The 21,190-nt window shown below is 45.3% G+C and overlaps 1 protein-coding gene across 1 annotated transcript in view; it reads left to right on the forward strand.

Moving 5' to 3' along the window:
* Positions 1–21,190, forward strand: part of USP34 (ubiquitin specific peptidase 34) — a gene marked incomplete in the record, with an annotated part of 5,849,982 nt that overhangs the window by 3,613,249 nt on the left and 2,215,543 nt on the right. The window contains 1 exon segment of the mRNA XM_044061224.1: positions 10,732–10,884. Within this exon segment, the coding sequence (XP_043917159.1) occupies positions 10,732–10,884 (153 nt within the window).

A 21,190-nucleotide genomic window follows, 5' to 3' on the forward strand; every position in this document is an offset into this window, starting at 1 on the left:
CAGATGCCATGGTGGTGGCTGCAGCTACCAAGAAGGAACTAGCTGATCCTTCAGTACCTATCCATCCTCCTAATAAGGATTCTAGGACCATGGATAGGTACGGTAAGTGGATGTTTTCTTCAGCGACCCTTGCCATGCGGTCGCTGAATTACTTGTCACTTCACCCGCCTTCAGAGAGATATTCTCAAAGAATTGGGAGAAGTCTTACAGGATCCATTAGCTGCTGGCTCCCAGGATAAAATAAACTCACAGCTTGGAACCCTGAACTCGATTGTTAACTCCTCCATGCGTCTAATTTCATATGCAGCCGATGGAGCGAGTAGGGCCGCGGGCACAGGAGTGGCCATAAGGCGTCACACCTGAATGCGGCTGTGTAATTTCGCGGACCCTTTCAAGGCGTCCTTCACAAATTCCCCTTTTGATGGTTCGGCTTTGTTCAGACCTCAAGTGAAAGACACCTTGACCAGATGCGAACAAGATGGCAAGACTCTTTCTGCCGTAGGAGTCCGTTTCTCCACCCCTTCAAGACCATACCCTTAGGGTCAGAAGGGTGGGAAAATGTGGTTCCGCAAATCTCAAGGAGTCACGCCTGACGCAAGAGGTCAGTTTACCCCCAGAGGCAGAGGGGATAACAACAACAGACACCGCCCTAGGGGCAGAGGGGGTCCGCAGAACCAGGGTAGCAGGGAGCCTCTCTCTGACAAACCCTTCCAGTATCCCTGAGATGTTGCCCGATTGCCCACCTTCGGAGGCAGTCGGGGGAAGATTGTCGCTGTACCCAATAGCCTGGCTTTCCCTTACTCAAGACAAATGGGTACAGTCGATCATATCAGCAACTCTCCATGCACCACAAGATCATGATAACTCCAACTTGCAAAAGTCATCTGTCCTGGTGGATATTGTCCCCTCAAGTCCATCAAGGCAGACCCTTTGTTCCTCCTCCCCTGGTCGCCACGGTGACATCAGACGCCTCCCTGATCGGGTGGGGGGGGGGGCATTTTCAGGGCAGGATGGTCCATGGCACTTGGCAAACTTTCGAACGCCACCTGCACATAAATGTCCTAGAGATGAGAGCAGTGCTTTTAACGTTGCAAGCCCTCCACGACTCTCTTCCCCTAGGAACTATTGCAATCCAAACGGACAATATGTCTGTGGTATATCAACAAGCAAGGCGGAACCAAGTCCTATCCCCTGTGTCGAGAGGCACTCAGACTTTGGCAATGGGCAATCTCCTCTCAGCGGTTTCTGATAGCAACGCATATCCCCGGGAAGTCCAACATTATAGCGGACAGGTTGAGCAGAGCTATACTCATGCCACATGAGTGGTCTCTCAAACAATCTGTGGCGGAAGAGATTTTTCATAAGTGGGGCCTTCCTTGTTGTGATCTTTTTGCTACACCCCAAAACAGCAAATGCCCCGACTTCTTCACCCTCTTCCCCCTTCCAGGCCATCCCCTCAGAGACGCTCTAGTCCAAGATTGTCCTCGGGGACTTCTCTATGCCTTTCCACCCTTTCCTCTAATCCCACAAGTAATTCAGAAAGTAACCGCCTTGAGAGCCAAGTTGATTCTCATTGCCCCTTATTGGCCTCGACAGATATGGTTTCCGTTCCTACATCGTTATCTTTTGGTACAGCCTTGGCATCTGGACCCAGCTCCAGATCTGTTGACCCATCAGTCGGGGCAGCTGCACCAATCCCTACATTCTCTCAACCTCACTGCTTGGTTGCTCCACTTCCGTCCTTAGCCAGGCTTCCTATGATTTCTAATCCCGTCCGGGATATCATAGTAGCTTCCCTTAAATCTTCCACCAGAAGGATTTACACTAGTAAATGGAAACGTTTCTCCTTCTGGGCAAAGGCAAGGAATGTAGATCCCCTTACTGCCCCAATTCATTCGGTCTTAGACTTCCTAGCCGAAATTTTTCATTCAGGGTCTTCTGCGTCTACAGTAAAGGTTCAGTTGGCAGCCATATCGAATTTTCATACAGGCTTATCGGACCACAACATCATGTCCAATAAGCTTTGCAAAGTTTTCCTTAAAGGTGTATATTTCTTAAGCCTCCGATCAAAGACCCTCCACCTCAGTGGGATCTTAATTTAGTCTTAACATCCTTGATTCTTCCCCCCTTTGAACCTGCGGTCTCCTGTTCATTGAAATTTCTTTCCTGGAAGACACTCTTCCTAGTCGCCATTACTTCTGCTAGGAGAGTATCTGAGCTTCACGCCCTCTGCATTCGTCCTCCCTACTTAATCTTCCATAAAGACAGAGTTTCTCTAAGGACTAATCCATCCTTCTTACCCAAGGTGGCTTCGCAGACAAATTTAAATCAATCAATTGATCTCCCAGTTTTTTCCCCAAACTATACTAATAGAGCGGAGCAAAAGCTACATTATCTAGATGTTCACCGCCAGCTCTGATACTATTTGGATAGAACCAAACAAATAAGGAAGTCTGATCAACTGTTTTTATTGTACGCAGAAAATAAGAAAGGCCTTCCTGTTTCTAAGGTGACCCTATCTAGGTGGCTGTCTTCTGTGATTACATCTATTTATCAACTCAGAGGCAGGGAATTAACTTCTAAGCCAAAAGCCCATTCAACTAGAGCACTAGCTACATCTACAGCTTTTCAAGCTAGACTACCAATAGACACTATCTGTGCGGCAGCCACATGGGCCTCTCCTCATACCTTTGTTTTGCATTACAAATTGGACATGGCCTCCAGGGACAGAGCAACATTTGGTTCCACCATTCTTAAGAGTCTGTTCCAATGAGCCACCCAGGATGAAGGTGCTAGGGACGCGGTCCCATCCAGCAAGAATGAAGGCGAGATTGACAACTTAACATTGAGAAGTTATGTACCTACCATATAACGTTCCATGTTAGTTGTCTTCTCTCGCCTTCTTTCTTGCATCCCACCCACCATCCCCCTAGCCTGGACAGAGCGAGAAGATCTTCCCTTCCTTGAAGGGTCCTTATATTCCCTTGTTCACCATCTAGGTGTCCTAGGATATATATAGTGTAGATAATGATCTTTGGGGGTTTTATCCCTCTTCCTCCTCCTTCCAGTTGGAGGATTTTGTTTTATTGCCCTATGCTAGGTTTTTCAGCTTCGAAACGAGATCTGGGGAGTTCTCGCCTAGCATCATGGGATATAGGGTTGCCTCGAGCCGGTAAAATAAGCTCTCGAGCTTTAGTAAGTGGCCGAGTCGGAGCCGAGGCTCGGCTCCGAACCCATCCAGCAAGAAAGAAGGCGAGAGAAGACAACTAACATGGAACGTTATGGTAGGTACATAACTTCTCATTTCCCTCTATTAGGCTGCAGATGACTACTCCATAGAACTTGGGAAAATATTAAGATGTCTTGTTTCTCCCCCCAGACCTTAATTCATCAGACCTATTCTGATAATTGTGTGACATCTTCCATCCAGGAAAAGATGCCCAACACCAACTTCAGTCATTAAGCTTATAGGTGAACTTAAGTTTTCCGAGTTAACTGTGGGACTTGGGCCTCAGCTATCCCATTGTTAGGGAGCATGTTTTTCTACATTTATGCATATCACAATGCTGTGAAGGGCAGAAATGTGCCCATCACTGGCTGTTTGATTTTTTTGCATAAAAGAGATTTTGCATCTTTAGCCCTTCTGTTCCATGGGAGTTGAATCTGTAGATTAATATTGTGTCTTACCTTTATTTGAATTCTTTGTTTGCTGCTGTGACCTTTTTTTGGAAGATGATTATCTGAGTGACCATCCCCTCTGTCACGTGATCTCAGTACTGCTGACAGTATTCTGTTGGAGGCTGTTTGGTCTTTTAGAGGGATCTGGTGTCCCTTAGGATTAATTCATGTTTTTTCCCCTGAGTGGCCCCAGAAATATCCATAAAACTAGTCTATTTATCTGCATATTTTCACTGTTGGGCAAAATTCCAGATCATAGGAGGTTCTTCATAAATTCTACAAGCATCGCCGGCTCAGAATTTTCTTGAAGGGTGCATATGTTCAGGAATGCAGAACAATTATGTTTCTTCTATTTCCAGGTAGGGAGGGCTTGCAGTTGCTAAGCAAACATCTTCCATGTGGATTGATAAAGGATTCCCTTTCTGTCATCAGACAGCAAACTGCCCATTGGGAAGTGGATTTGTCAATGGTTCATTCATCAGGAGCATGGGTACTTTCCACTACTTGCTTATGGACTCATTTTGTGAACATGTGTGTCACAGCCACTTGATCTTCAGTTCACTTCATCACTGGGCATGGCTTGGAATGTGATTGCAGGAATGGTCTGTCAGATAACTGTTTCAGGATTTGGTTTACTGAGCATATGCCTTTTGCCCTCCCAAGGAAGTTGTATTTTTTTCTGTATGAGGTTCTTTCCTAAAGTTTATCCGTGGCAGAAGTCTTGAATTTTCATGTAACAGAAATTTGCAATGAGGAATTTTCCACTGGTCACGTGTTAGCCTCCACTGTCTTTGTGTATAGATAGCCTTTTCACACAACATTTCTGGATGGATTTTCTTGCAGGTCAGGCAATTTTATAATTTTATGATCTGATGTTATCCATGTCTTCATTCATCACCATAGTGTCTAGAATCCGACATCGGATCCAAGCCGGCAACAGTCAACAGACAGATCGAAGCCTCTAGCTCCTCCCTCTCCCATGATGCCCTGGTGCCTTCTAATCCCCATATCTCGTTTGCCATGCTTCCTGTACAGATGCGTGTCCTCTGGCTCTAGCGAGTTAAGTGCTTTTCTTCCACTTTAAGTCGTTTAGTTTTTGTGATAATGTAGTTTTTTTCTAGTGTACTTTTTAGTAAGTAGTATTCCTGTCGTTTATTACCTCCCCTCCCTAGCTTGGTGTTGGTAGTTTTGTGTGCGTTAGGTTTTTGGCACCCTTTTCTACAGTAGCCGTTAGGGCTGTAGACTTGTTAAGGGAGTAGTTGTAATTATAGTTGATTTTTGTAGTTAATTTTTTATTTGTAGTAGTAGCAAAGTGTCTGATAATCCTGCTTGCTTTAAAAAGTGCTCCTCATGCAGTCGGAAAATGCCTTATTCTGACACGCACGAGAAGTGTGTTTATTGCTTGGGCGCCCTGCACCTGGAGGCTGAATGTGACCTTTGTGCCACAATTAACCCCAGGTCTTTGGCAGAGTGCCGCAACAAGCTCTTACTAAAGAGTCTGCCTCAGGGGGTACTCTTCGCTTGTCCTTCCAAGGCTTCCTCTTCCGATCCAAAGAGGAAGACGTTCAGCCAGCTCCCTCCAAGAAGCCACAGCTGTCAGATTCTAAGTCCCTGGATCTGAGCCCAGCCCAGTCCGTGTCAGATCCGAGGACTTCGGAGCCAAGAGCCACAGAGCAGTCTCTCAGATCCAGGTCCTGTCCAGATCAGAGGCTGTTGGATCTAACCAAGGTCTGGCCAACCTCAGATCTGACTGTTCCATTGGATCCGCCCACTGAGTAGGCAAGGCCTTTATATCCAACATGGTTATCTGATCTGATTTTAGTCTTGGAAGAGGTTGCTATCCCTTCTACCTCTAAACAGAGGTCCCAGTCAGCTCCAAGGCATTGGATCCATTCCCCAGAGCATGGCAGTAAGTCGGTCTCCCTTCAAGTCTACCCACTCTTCTTCCTCCTCTAGATCTTCTAGGAATATTTTGCTCTCAGACATGGACAAAGAAGGTGAGGAGCTTCCTTAAGCCCCAGATAGAGTTGTGGCTTTTGGCTTCTCCTTCCCATCTGGCCAGGGGAGCCTCACTCCCCCCGGTTTCTCATTCTTCTCATCCAACCCCCGGTGTCTTTGGATTCTAGGGACTAGGACATCTGTAGCCAAATTCCGGCAAGGCTGAGTATACCCCCTTTCTCGACCCCCGCCGATGTATCTGGCTTATTTTGTTCCCTCACCTTCAGACCAGGATAAACCCCATACTGGAGTGGTCGATGGCTACTCCGCGGTGGGGTAGATCTGGTTCTGTTTCTTCAGACCGCTCCCTTCCTCTCAGCACTTTGGATTTTGGTAACTCTGGACCAGTATCATCCAGGGGTCCTGTTTCTAGATGCGTTCCTCCTCTCTGGGGCACTTCGCCCTCGAATGTGGGGGGACAGGCCCAGTTCCAGCCCCTCGGCTTTCCCAGTGTTAGAAAGGACCTTCTCCAGGTCTGGAGTTTTCTCTTCCACACCTCCAGGTCCCTCCTGGCCGTTCTCTACTTAGGCTGGCGAGGCCACCCATCCTGTCCCGGGTCAGCCCTCCCGGTCAAGCCTTCAGGGAGTTTCCTCCCCTCCGGGAGTTCCTGTCTCTTTTGAGTCCTCCCTGGATACCCCAGCGGATGAGATTCATCATAACAGAAAGTGCAAGAGGAGACACTTGGACTCCCCCTTGGAGTCCCTGATTGAGGATATGGACCTCAAGGAAGGAAACGGGTCCTCCAGATATCCACCCAATTGTCTCCTTTGGCGACATCCTTGAGCTGCTAAAACAAAAGGGCGGATGGTCTCCCCAAACCCTTGTCTTTGGAGGAGTCTGTGTTTCTGAAGGCCTTTAGAATGGACCCATTTACCTCCTGGGTGCCCTCCCCACACTGATGATTTAGTGGATCTGATTGCCAGCAGGGCCTGGAAGGAACAGGATACAGTGGAGCCTGTTCCAAAAAGGGCTGACAAGTTCCTTAGTCCCCCTGCAAACCATTTGTTCTGGAGCAAAGGAGCCCCAGTCGATGCCATCATGGTTACCACAGCCACAGAAAAGGCGCTAGCAGAGCCAAGCTCCATGGTCCATCCCCCAAACAAGGAGTCTCGGGTGATGGACCATTTTGGGAAGCGAGTGTATGCCTAAGCTGCCTTTGGACTGAGAGTGACAAACTACTTGGCACATTTTATCTGCCTCCAAAGGGATCTGGTTTAAGAACTTTCCACCTACCTTGCTAAGCTATTGCTGGCGGGGAACCTCAAGCAGGTGTCTCCCAAGCTATCCACTCTGACCTCCCTCATGAATTCCTCGAGGTTAATTTCCAGTGTCGCGGAAGCTACCTCTCAAGCTGCTGGTACAGGCATTGCCTTGCTGCATCATGCCTGGCTACACTTATGCGGATTTACGGAACTTTTCAAGGTGTCCTTTACCAATGCCCCCTTCGATGGTTCTACTCTCTTTGGACCTTCCATGAAAGACACTTTCACCCACAGTGAGCAGGAAGGGAAAACTCTGTGTGCGGTGGGGATCAAGCTTTCTACTCTCCAGAGGTCCTTCTCTAAGACCCAATGGGGAACCAGGAAGATGTGGTTCCATAAGGCACAGTCTCTCTTTTAGGATGCTTCAGATGAATCCTCTTCCAGAGGCAGGGGGTGAGGTTTCATTGGACGATGCCTCCCTCGAGGCAGGTGGCATCCACAAAATCAGGGCTCCAGGGAACCTTTCTCTGAGCAGTCCTATCAGCGCTCCTGAAGCATTGCCTGGCTGCTCTGCCCTGGATGCATTCAGGGGTCGCATTTCCCTACACCCACTAGCCTGGACAAACATCACTTCTGATGAGTGGGTGTTAAATATTTCCAGGGGTTATTTCATTCCCTTTTCAGAACCCCCTCCAGTAAGAAGTTACCTCCCAGATGTTCCACCCAGTCAAAGGGAGTTGGCTTCCAAAGAAGTTCAACAGCTTCTTCTAAAAAGAGCAATCCAAGAGGTCCCAGCAGAACAGAGGATCTGGCACTTACTGTCACTTCTTTTTTGTGCCAAAAAAGATGGGGGACATTCATCCTCTTTTGCATCTCAGTGAGCTCAATCTTTCACTGAAGAAAGCAAAGTTCCGGATGGTCACTGCTCAGTCCATTCTGCCCCTTTTACGCAAGGACGATTGGATGTGGTCTGTGGACCTCCAGGACGCCTGTCATCACATCAAAATATGCAGGAGTTCCAGTAGACATCTTCGCTTCTGGCTGGGAGCCAGTAATTACCAGTTCAGAGCCCTTCCCTTTGGTCTCACCACAGCTGCCCATGTGTTTACCAAATGTATGGCAGTGGTAGCTCACTTGTGTTTGCAGGGGTTTCAGGTCTTTCCATACCTTAATGATTGGCTCTTCACGGCATCTTCAAGACACTGACTGATACAGGTGATTCAGTATGTTCTCCCCCTTTTCTGTCAGTTGAGGATAACTGTCAACCTTGTGGGTCTCAGAACTGCAAGCTCTCACCATTCCTTCTCCTTGCATGACTTTTCACAAGGACAGTCTCTCTCTTAGAACGAACCCCTCCTTCTTGCCCAAGATTGCTTCAGAGTTGACCCTAAATCTTCCAGTATTCTTCCCCAACTATTCCAATGGAGGGAAGTATATCCTACATACCTTGGATGTTCACCGATAGCTACAGTTCTACTTGCAAAGGACTAAAGATTTTTGTAAGTCAGAGCAGCTTTTTGTGGCCTGTTCTGCTAACAGATGTGGTCTTGCAGTTTCTAAAGTCACTATTACAAAGTGGATATCTTGCTGCATCTCTATGGTGTTCAGTCTTAACCACCTTGAGGTTCCAGGTAATGTTAGGGCCCATTCTGCTAGGTCTGTGGCAACTTCTTCAGCCTTTGTAGCAAGGCTTTCTACTGATGATATCTGTGCTGCTGCCACTTGATCTAATCCTCACGCCTTTATATCCTACTACAAGTTAGATTTGATTTCTAGTAGCAGGGCTTCTTTTGGCTCCACACTGCTTCGGCTTGTCCTTCCTTGAGGCCTCCCAGGATATATGGTAGCTGGGGACTCTGGCCCTGTGGTGATGAATGAAGGCATGGATAACATGAGATAGACAGTTATGTACTTAACATAACTTGGCATCTGTGTTACCCTATGTCTTAATCACATTTCACACCCACCATCCCCCTACCTTGTTTCGATCGTGGAGGAAGTTGGAGTGGTTTCCTTCCACCTTGTTAGGAGTAGCTTTTAGGATTATGATAGCAAACTCGGTCTGGGGATTAGAGTGCAGTAGGCCATTATGTGAGAGAGAGGGGCTAGAGCCTTGGATCTGTCTGTTGAATGTTGCCGGCTTGGATCCAGTGTTGGATCCTAGGCCCTTTGGTGGTGAATGAAGACATAGGATAACACAGATGCCAAGTTATGGAAAGTACATAACTCTATTTTTTTTAATATTTTTTTTTCTGTTGGGTTTTCCTTTCTTAGTGTGTGTGGGGGATTCAAATGTGAAGCAGCAGGGTCAAACATGCTGTAGTAGTTCACTATGTGACATCACAGTGCACTTTTGTTTTGAGGCATATTTAATGTCATGTTTGCAAACAAGCAAAGTGTATTAGGCTTGCTCTGTGGCTTAGAGATCTTAGTGTTCACTGCACTCCATATGACATGGGTTTATTTGTCTTCTTGGGCATTGGAGGAGCAAACTGAAGAAGAGAGACTTGACAGAATCCCACCACAGTAACACCACTGAAGGAAGGCCTGGAATGCACCTTCTACAGTATGTCTGATTGGGGACAGTGAAAGCCTGCCACAGAGTGCATGCACTCAAGCAGGTATTGTGTGTCTGTGGAAATGCGTACCCACAGTGGTCAAGCATGATCAGGTGTTGCACCTTGACTTGTGGCTGTCAAAGGGTGTTTGTAACATTCAAAAAATGTCTTCTGATAGTCATGTCAGGAGCTCTGAATGCTGTACAAACTTTATTAAAAAGATTTTAATAAGGTGAAAATTCTGAATTTTAACAGAGAGCTGGGAGTACCAAAAGAGGAATGCCAGTAGTTACCCTCTGAAGAAGTTGTACTCGCAGATCAGCTGGAAAGGTGAATTCATTATCTGCTGTTTATAGCAGATGTCTTTTCACATTCTGATGGCTTACTTGTAAGGCTGTTTAGTAACATTCTGACATCTGAGCCATACTATGAGTTAACAGTGTTGTCTCAGCAGTCATTCTTTACAGATGTCAGATCCATCCATCCATCCATCCATCCTTCCTTCCTCGATCCCATTTTCCACATGGGGGTCAGGGTGTCACTTCATCAGTGGTAATCATCTCGAGCCAAGGTTTACACCGTCTGGTTGCTAGTTGTGCCGTGGTAGTTCATCCGTACCACTCACTTGCACACACCTTCACACCTATGGCCAATTTAGTGTGTCCAGTCCACCTATTGCATATCTTTGTAATGTGGGAGGAAACCGAAGCACCCAGAGAAAACCCACTCGACCACAGGGAGGGCTTGCAGACTCTGCACAGAAGGCACCCCAGCTGAGAATTGAACTGGAAAACATCTTGCTTTGAGGCGACAACGCTAACCGCTGCACCACCGTGGCCATCCAGATGTCAGATAACTACATAAAGTTATTTTATGTTCTTTTGCGCACAGAAGAGGAACTGCTTTACTGCTCAGCATAGCTCTCAACCTCGTAGCACAAAACTCTGGACAAAGCCAAAATTAATGGGGGGACAAAGCCTTAAAAATGTGAAAAAAATTTAAATCTTGCTCTTATAAAATTAGAAAGTTGCATAAAAGGTCTTGAGTTATTATTCATTTTCTGAAGGATAAGAAGTCTTAAACTCAAATGACTGTCACTATTTAGTGAATTTAATCCTCACTGATTTGCCACCAGAATCTAGAAAATTACAATTTTTTTTGAGGAAACGGACCAAAAACATAAGGCAAAAATCTGGACATTATGTGAAAATCTGTACAGTTGACAGGTATGCTGCTCAGTCATAACAGTTTTTGTGTTGCAGTAGTTAAGCATTTTGTTGTTTGTATCTTTTCAGACAGCAGTTCGCCATGAAGCATGTCATGGATTATACAGGCTGGCTTTATGTGGATTAAATGGAAGTGAAGCAATACATCAGTCTTTTTTGCTGCTGGCAGCTTCAACACTACTTAAGTTCCTTCCTGATGCTCAAGCCATGAAACCTGTTAGGGTAAGATTTTAGTCGCTATAATTATGAATATAGAGTGTTGTGATCTGTAAGTCATCTGTGTCCTTATTCTTTGCAGTAGCAGCATAATTTTGTATGGGTACCATGACATAGTTCTATAGACATTTTGCTCTATATAAATGGAGAAAAGTTGCATAGGTTTTGCTTCTGTGTTGTGTTCAATAGACATTTTTCAAAGTTACTGATTCAGTGTATTTTTAACGTTTTGTAGTGTGCTACTGAAGTTTTCCTTAAGACGTCTCCTTTTGTCTGATTTTGCAAGACATTATTTTTTAAGAGCAACATTCTATTACATACAGCATTTAAAGTTTAACATGATGTGCAATCCCCATGCGTGTTGCACTTGTTTCAGCACTGATTGATATTAAAACCATTGTGTTAGTTTGTTGATATAATGCCAATAAACTCACCTCATGTCAATGAGTACTTAAGTTTAACTTTGAGTAACTTGCTGTTGTTAAAGTCTCTAAATCCATGTGTCACAAACTATTCCATCTAGTTTTGATCTCCATATTGATTTAACATTCCTACTTAATAAAAAAACTTAAACATACAAGTTAACTACTATCATTTGAGAACAGGAATTAACTACTGACCATATTGTTTTATTATTACTGTATTACATGTCTTAGCAATTGAACCAGTGACTTCATGTCTTATATTATAGTTTACTATGTTAAATAGATGCTAAGACATAATATATGTGTGTGAATGAGAGGGAGGATAGAGGAATGGTGAGGATGCAAGGAGTAGAGGTGGCGAAGGTGGATGAGTTTAAATACTTGGGATCAATAGTTCAGAGTAATGGTGAGTGTGGAAGAGAGGTGAAGAGAGTACAGGCAGGATGGAGTGGGTGGAGAAGAGTGTCAGGAGTGATTTGTGACAGACGAGTACCAGTAAGAGTGAAAGGGAAGGTCTACAACAGGGTAGTGAGACCAGCTATGTTATATGGGTTGGAGACAGTGGCATTGACAAAAAGGCAGGTGTTTGAGCTGGATGTGGTAGAGTTAAAGATGTTAAGATTTGCACTGGGTGTACAAGGGTGGACAGGGTTAGGAATAAGTATATTAGAGGGTCAGCCCAGGTTGGAATGTTTGGAGACAAAGCCAGAGAGGCAAGATTACATTGGTTTGGACATGTGCTGAGGAGGAATGCTGAGTATATTGGGAAAAAGATGCTAAGGATAAAGTTACCAGGTAACAGGAAGAGAGGAAGGCCTAAGATAAGGTTTATGGATGTGGTGAGAGAGGACATGCAGGTGGTTGGTGTGACAGAGCAAGATGCAGAGGACAGGAAGAAATGGAAACAGATGATCCGCTGTGGCGACGCCTAACGGGAACAGCCGAAAGTAAATGATGATGATATTAAATAGATGTGCATCTTAGATGCTTTGATGCATGTCAGTGCCCTTTTTAATTTCAAATTATATTTCAGAATCCCATACAGCCCATTTTGTTTAATAGGGAATTATGTTTATGATCTGTAAAGAGTTCTCAGTTCCATATTTTAGCTCTCTCTCTGTTGATGGTTTGAGTTTGGTTTTCAATTTTGTAACTATGGCGTTCTTAGTGACATTTTCACCTCTTTAGTATACCATGGTTTACACCATCTCAGCAAGAACATCTCTATACTTAGGTTAAATTCGACTTGGTATGTTGTACAATTAATTTTTGTACTGAAGCAGCTCTGTGCATTACTAATATATATGATCTGATATTGTTAATCCTCGTTCATTCCTTACGTATGGATATCGGTTCCGAGCTCAGAACCGAGCCGACCATTTTCCAAACTCGCGTCAGCTTCAAACTCTCGAGCTAAACTCTTACCCACAATTCCCCTCTCCCTGTTACCTCAGATTTCGTTTGCCGCGTTGCCATCCGGTCATGTCAAGCTACTTCTCTTGAGCTAAGTACAGTCAATTGTTGTTTAATTGCTTTACAAATTACTTTTTTGTCAGAAAAGTCGATATTTTATTGTCTCTTGCCCTATCGCATCTAGTGTTCATAATTTCTCAGGGTTTTTTTTTTCTTTCTGTCCTTTACTTACCCTTTTTACCGCGAGGTAATTTCTCCTTACCATCATTGGTAATCCCCTTCCTTTTCTTTTTCATACCTTCGGGTACTCTCTTGTACCATTGTTAGTACTTTTCTATTTGTTAATATGGCAGATAAAAAGGGTAGTCCGGGTTTAAGCGGTTTTCTGATTGTGGACACAAACTGCCTACTTCTGATGCACACTCTCTATGTGTTTATTGTTTGGGAGCTTCCCATTTATCTGTTGAACCACCTTGTACTATATGTGAAAACTTTTCTAACAGAACTTTGTTAGAAAGGAAAAATAAGCTGATACTGAAGGGACTTATAAAATCTCCCTTTTCAGAGGCTATTTCTGGGTCAGAGGTCTCAACCCCTCCTAAAGCTCATAAGAAAATGGATGTTTCTACTAAGGCTGAATCCTTGCCTTCATTCCCGGCTGGGGACTCTCAACAACCAAAATCTAAAAAGGCTAAAATTTCGGCTCCGGTGCTGTCTGTCAGCCCCAGTGCTTTCGGTGCCCAGACCTTCGACTTCATTAATCAGCTCCGTCCTCTCCTGCAGCCTTCTACATATTGGCACCGAGGGGCTCCTTGGTTCAGACCTTTACCACTGTATCAGCACTGACCGTTCAGTCGGCGCAGACCTTGACCGTGTCGGCTCCAAGATCTTCCTCTGAACTGAGGCCTTTATTGTTGACTACAGTTTTGTCGGTTCCAGTTTCGGCACCGACAACCCACTTCAGCACTGATCCCTGTGTCGGTGCAGACAATGACATCGGCACCAATGACTTCTTTGGTGCAGACTACAGTAGTTCAGTCTTTCTCTGCACCGTTGTCCTCGATGCGATCAGATGAGATGGGCACCGTGTCTGTCTCTTTTGTGGACAGGTCTGTTTTTCCTTCAGTTTCTGTGAGGTCCACTAGAAGTCTGTCTGAACATGATGTGTTGTGTCTTGTGGACCAGGCATTCTTGGCCAGAGGTATTCCATCCCCCCAGGAACTATCCTTCCTTGGGAGGTGATCACCCATCTCCAAAGACACCTTATTCTCCTCCTTCATTGCCTTTGAAGTCCATGGATATAGTACAGTCTTCCACTTCTGCGGTTCCCTTTATGGATCTCAGTAAGGAACCGCAGTTGCCTTCGTGGCAGGAAAGTTTTGCTATGACCCAGGATGTCAGCTGTGATACGCATAGCTTGTTGCTCCACAGCCATCCAGGGACTCCGAGTTGGCAGGCTGAGCCACTTAGAGGAGGAGTGCCCCCTGTCCTTGACTTACACTCCTCTCCGGGTGGACCAGCCTTCCAACTGATGGAGAAGACTTTCGCTGCTGCTGGCGATACCGGACTGTCTATACCTCCGCTCTCCTTTGGTACACTGGTTTCACAAGTCGCACCTAGCGGACACCGGGTGCAAGGGCCTCAGGACATATTCCCTCAGGAATCCCCTTTTCCATTGTCTTTCCCAGCTTCTTCCGCTGAGAAGGTCCACCGGAAAAGTTCATGTAAGAGGAAGCACATGGACTCCACAGAGGAGTCTCTAACCGAAGACACAGATTTCGATGAGGGGGAAGGATCCCCTCAGTCACCCTCTGAGGTATCCTTTGGCAATATCCTTGAAATCCTGAAACAGAGAGGTGACTGGTAGCCCTTTAATCCGCCCCCTGAGGAATCTGTGTTCCTGCAAGCTTTTTGCGCCCGGCCCCCTACCTCCTGGGTTACTCCACCTGCCGATGAACTTGTCAAGTTCATCGTGAGGCATGCCTGGAAGGCCCTGATACTGTTGAAGCTATTCCCCGGAGGCCTGATAAGATCTTGTCCCCTCCTGCTTCAGATCCCCATTGGTCCAAATGTCTTCCTGTAGATGCTTTGGTGGTGGCGGCTGCAACAAAAAAGGATCTGGCAGATGAAGAAAGCCAGACTGTGCATCCGTCTAACAGAGAGTCCCGGACCCTGGACAGAATAGGGAAGCACACTTTTGCTTCAGTGACCTTTGCTATCAAGTCCCTGAATTATATGGCACATTTTACCAGGCTTCAAAAGGATCTGGTTTCTGAGCTCTCTGAAACCTTGGCTGGTGAAGTGTCTGATGAGGTCCGTGACAGTGACCTCTTAGCTGGCCACCATTGAGTCTATATCTAACTCCTCTATGCGATTGATATCTCACGCATCAGAAGGAGCAGCTAGAGTGGCGGGTTCTCCTGCGGTCTTGAGATGACACGCCTGGATGCGCTTGTGCAACTTCGTGGAACCTTTTAAGTCCTCCTTTCTTAATGCCCCCTTTGAGCCCTCCTCATTGTTTGGGCCCAAAGTTAAAAGCACACTGGCCAGATGTGAACAAGACGGTAAGACCCTTTCTGCCGTAGGTGTTAGTTATTCTTCCCCTCAATGTGCTTTCTCCCAAAACCAAAAGAGTTGGAAGATATGGTTCAAGAAATCTCAGGGTCCTTTCCGTGACACACAGGCCGAGTTTTCCCCCAGTGGCAGAGGGGGAAACTCGCAGGGAAGATGCTCCTTTCGGGGCAGAGGGGAACCGCATAACCAGGGTTCCAGGGATTCTTTCCCTGGTCAATACTACCAGCGCTCCTGAAGAGCGGCCCAACTCCTTTCCTCTGGAGGTGATTGGGGGACGTTTCTCTTTTACCCTTCTGCCTGGCTAACCATCACCACCAATTCTTGGGTACAAAGGATCAAAACCAGAGGTTATTGTATCCCCTTTGATCTTTGTCCCGTCCCTTCAAAAAATCTTGCTGACATTCCACCCAGTCAAAGGGAAGAAGCAGCACTAGAGATAGAAAAGCTGCTAAGAAAAAGAGTCATCCAAATAGTGCCTCCAGACCAGATAGGATCCGGATTCTACTCAAGACTATTTTTGGTGCCAAAGAAAACCGGGGACTGGAGACCAATTTTGGACCTCAGTGTATTGAACAAATTTGTGAGAGTACAAAAATTCCAAATGGTCACTATACAGTTTATCCTCCCGCTTTTGGAAAAAGACGATTGGATGTGCTCTATAGATCTTCAAGATGAGTACTACCACATAAAGGTGGACAGGCCATCAAGAAGATTTCTGCGCTTCCGTGTGGGAGCCAGTCACTACCAGTTCAGAGTACTGCCCTTCGGACTCTCTACAGTCCCCAGAGTGTTCACAAAGTGCATGGCAGTTGTCACAGCTCACTTGCAACTTCAAGGATTCCAGGTGTTTCCATACCTAGACAACTGGCTCATTTCCGCCCCCAACAGACATCTACTGGAAAAAGCCATGGCATACTCTCTCCTCGCTGCTCAAAGGCTAGGCATAACCATAAACTGGCAGAAATCCAATCTCACCACATCTCAAGTCGACAGAATTCATAGAGATTATCTTGGACACAAAAAACTGCAGAGCTGCTATTCCAGAGCACAGAATTTTAAGGATAAAGCAACAACTAATTCCAATCCTTTCAAAGGAAAAATCCACAGCTCACTCGGTTCTACAGCTGTTGGGTTCCATGGCAGCCTCCATCACCATTGTTCCCCTGGCCAGGTTTCACACGAGGCTTCTACAATGGCTACTGCTCACCCAATGGTATCCTTTTCAGCATCCTCTTTCAGCCATGATTCGAGTAATCCACAGGTGCAAACAGGATTTAAATTGGTGGATGACACGGAATCTCTCTCAATGGTCTCGCCCTTTTTCCCCCCAGCAACCCAAGGCCACAGTGACCATGGACGCCTCCCTGTTGGGGTGAGGGGGGCTATGTCAGGGACAGACAGTCCAAGGTACTTGGTCCCAACCGGAGGCCCATCTGCATATACATGTTCCAGAGCTGAGGGCAGTGCTTCTGACGTTGCAAGCATTCCATCCCCTGCTGCCATGTGGGGCAATTGCGATTCAATCAGACAACATGGCGGTGGTCTGGTACATCAACAAGCAAGGTGGAACCAAATCGTACCCCCTGTGTCAAGAGGCCATGAGGATATGACAATGGGCGATGGCTACCAACCATTTTCTTCTAGCAACGCACATTCCCGGGAGTTCCAACGTGATAGCAGACAGACTCAGCAGGTGCATTCTGCAACCTCACTAGTGGTCCCTGAATCCCTCGATAGCGGCGGAGGTCTTCCACCGCTGCGGCCGTCCTTGCTGCGACTAAGATTCACCTGTTGGCTGAAAGATAAACAGGTAGACCCCTTTTCAGCACCAGTGTCGATAATATTAGACTATCTGGCCGACCTGTTTCAATCAGGTCTTTCGGCCTCTACCATTAGAGTTCATTTGGCTGCAATTTCTTATTTTCATGAGGGTGTCCAAGATTCCTCTCTTATGTCCCATAAATTGTGCAAGACCTTCATAAAAGGGGTGAATCATCTGAAGCCACCTTTTAGAGAACCTATTCAACCATGGGATTTATCATTAGTTCTACAAGGTCTGACAATGGCACTTTTTGAACCAGCCTCTTCTTGTGACCTCAAGTATTTGTCATGGAAAACCTTGTTTTTGGTCACTATTACTTCTGCCAGACTTATTTCTGAACTTTAAGCTTTATGTATCAAGAGGCCGTACTTGATTTTTCATAGAGATAGAGTGTCTCTGATAACTATTCCGTCATTTCTGCCTAAAGTGATCTCTGAAATGTCCATTAATCAAGCCATCGAATTGCCCGATTTCTTTCCTATCCATTCAAACAGAGGAGAGTATTGCCTACATACCCTTGATATACACAGGCAAATCCATTTTTACCTAAACAGGACTAAACCCTTTCGTAAGTCTGACCAGTTATTTTTGGCTTTTTCTGGACCTAGATTAGGATCGGCTGTTGCTAAGGTCACATTAGCTAGATGGTTGAAGGACTGTGTGACCTTTATTTACACACAGTGTAACATTTCGTTGCCTACTACCATGAAAGCTCATTCAACAAGGTCGGTGGCAACTTCTGCTGCCTTCCATGCCAGAGCTTCTTTACGTGACATCTGTGCAGCTGCAACTTGGGCTACACCTCATACCTTCATCAATCATTACAAATTGGATTTGGCCTCCAGGGGAAGAGCATCTTTCGGTTCTATGGTGCTCAGGAATGTCCTTCCATGAGAGCCTTCCAGGAATAGAGGTAGCTGGGGACTCTGTCCCATATATAAGGAATGAACGAGGATTAACAATATCAGATAAAGAAGTTATGCCTTACTATAACATTCCATCTGTATTGTTGATCCTCATTCAGTCATTATGACCCTCCCTCCTTCCCCCTCCTGTGGTTTCTAGTGGATCTCACCATCCAGTTCTCTTAGGTTATTTGAACAGAGGTAGCCTCTACCTTCTTTAACTTGCAAACTCAATCTGAGGTAACAGGGAGAGGGGAATTGTGGGTAAGAGCTTAGCTCGAGAGTTTGAAGCTGGCGCAAGCTTGGAAAATGGCCGGCTCGGTTCCGAGCTCGGAACCAATATTCATACGTAATGACTGAACGAGGATCAACAATACAGATGGAACGTTATGGTAAGACATAACATCTTTGTCTCAAAAACCCCTTTCTGAACCATCGCATCTCAAATATAAGCCACGTTTGCAAACATTTCTTTGCAAGAAGTTTAAATTTTCATGATTTAGCTGGACATCTGGGAATAAGATATAATTCTCTTGACTGCACAGATAGTATCTGTTTAATTGTTCACGCCACATTGTTGATAATTTTATTTTGCATTCTCTTCTCAGATATTGCATTTTTTATGTTCTGCTTTGTACTGTTTTTCCAGTCTGCCATTTCTTTTCTCACTTTAATTTTGCATCTGTTATTTGTGGTTTAACTAATTTACTATCCAGCTGCCACATGTTTTCATGCAGTTCTAACTAACAAGTTGAGCCAAGTTCAGTAACTCAAATGTTTGTCTTGCTTAATCTCATTTTATTATCTCATGTGCCCCAAGAATCTCAGTTCTTTGTTCTTTCTTTACCAATGTTCATTACATTTTCTTATAAATCTTTCATATTACTTTACATAGTATAGCCTATTGGTATTATTCCATTTTCCAGTGTCTATCTTCCTTTAAAATGAAGACTGTGTTAATAGTTTTATGTATATTCCTTTTCTAAATCAGCCCATATACTATCATGTGGTCCTGTAGCTTCCTAGTCAGGCACTGTGCGTATCATGCCATTTAATTTTGTATATATTTTGAGTTTTGAATTAGTTATACTAAGCTAAATTGTTTGACCTTACAATATGCCTGCAAATCTGGTAGTTCCAAAGCGCAGTGTTTCTTTGTTCCGTCTTATTTTTTTCTGTGTCACGGTCTTTCTCTTTTGCTTTCCTAAATAAACTCCTTAATTTCCTTTTTCATGTGCTTGCATGTTTGATATCTCAGTTAATGCATATAAGTCTGACCTATGTAAAGAACCAATGGGACCACAATCATCTTATAGGTTCATAGGTAGGTACTAGGCTATCTGCCCGAGAGCATTTATAAGCCTAGCCAGAGTGTGTCGGCTTTCGCCGCCCCATTGATTAATTTACTGATCCTCTGTCAAGCAGAGCCAGTGAAGTGATCCCAGGGGTGTATTTTCTGTTACCCATCCACTCGTCAAGGTTTCTCTTGAAGAGTGTTAGTGAGGGGCTCTGCCTGATGTAATTTGGAATTTTGTTCCAAAGCATGGGGAGTCTCTGTGACAGGAATCTATCCCTCCAGCATGTTCTATTTATTGTTGTGGTGAGGTTTAGCTCACTAGAGCACGTAGCTCGCAGTGACTTGGATTTCTTTAGGTGGAGCATGTCCATCAATTCTGAGTGGACATGGCTTTGTAAGTCAGTCAGAGATCACCTCTTGAGTAAGCGATATGCCACTGAGTGCAGCCGGAGTTTTTTCAGTTGGGCTGCATAGGACATATGTTTGAGACCAGTAATCCTCTTGGTGAGGTACTTTTGTGGTCTTTCCAGCTGCTGGAAGTTTCTTGTGAGGTACATCCCAAATGGAGCATTGTACTCTATGATGGGTCTAATGAGTGACGAGTAGAGGGGCACTATAACCTCTTTATTTCTAGATGTGAACCCTTTAGTAATTAGATGGGCCACATAGAAGGATTTCCTAACTACTTTGGCAATATGATTGTCAAAGGAGAGATTACTATCTACCTGGGTCCCCAGATCTTTTATTACCTCTTCTGTATTAAGGGGGCTGCCACCTATATAGTAATTTGTGGGTGTTTTGTTTTTCCCAGACGGGTTGACTATGCATTTTTTGGCATTTAGCTTGAGGCCATGACTTTGACACCAGGTGTCCGTCTCACTAAGGCCCCTTTGGAGGATGTCTTTGTCAGCCGGAGTGTCATTTATGGCTCCCAGTTTGCAGTCATCAGTGACCTTGGTTAGCCATAGTCCTCCTGTGTTTGCCTGTACTTCTGAGAAGTATATGCCGAACAGTAGGGGTCCCAGGGCAGAGCCTTGCAGGACACCACTTGTGACTGGTTTAGAGCCGGACCTGGAGCCCGCTATTCTTACCGTGTGAGTTCTGTCTGTAAGCCAGTTGGCAACCCATCTCGAGACGTCGGGGTTTAAGGTCAGGCTGGTGAGTTTTTCTGTAATACCCGAGTGGGGAATGGTGTCGAAAGCCTTGGTGAGGTCAAGGTAGGCTGTGTGAACTATCTTTCCCTCATCTATGGCCTTGGTGACTAGAAGTCAACCAGGTTTAGTAGGCATGATCTACCCTTAACAAAGCCGAACTGGGTCGGGTCAAGTGTTTGGAGGTTTCCAATGTCTTTGTTAGAGTTCCATGATGATGCGCTCCATAGCCTTGCAGATCAGGCTAGTCAGACTTATGGGGCGATAGTTACCAGGGTCAGTTGTGGCCCCTCCTTTGTGGAGAGGAATAACCGTTACTGTGCGCCATTTTAGGGGCACGTAGCCTGTGGAGAGGCTGAGGTTGAACAGCATGCTTAGGTGGGGGATTAGTTTGTTCTGTAGTTCGTGCAAGACACAGCATGGGACACCATCTGGTCCCATTGACGCTGTGTTTTGGGCTTTTGAAAGGGTTGTTTTCGCCTGTGCGTCCGTGATTTTTGGGACACTACACTTTTCCGGTATTGTTGTGGGCACTTTTGGAGGTGAGAGGGGGGTGAAGTTTGCACTGAATCTATCTGCCAGGATGTTGGCAATATCAGTAGGTTCAGTATAGTTTGTGCTATTTTGCACTAGTTCAGTGCATATCTGCAAGTTGCCACTTAGATTCTTAACATGGCTAAAGAAGGCTTTGTGGTTATCTTTTGAATCCTTGGCTAATTTTCTTT

This window comes from Protopterus annectens, chromosome 1.part0 (assembly GCF_019279795.1).
Source record: "Protopterus annectens isolate FY-2018-M chromosome 1.part0, PAN1.0, whole genome shotgun sequence".
Taxonomy (NCBI): domain Eukaryota; kingdom Metazoa; phylum Chordata; order Ceratodontiformes; family Protopteridae; genus Protopterus; species Protopterus annectens.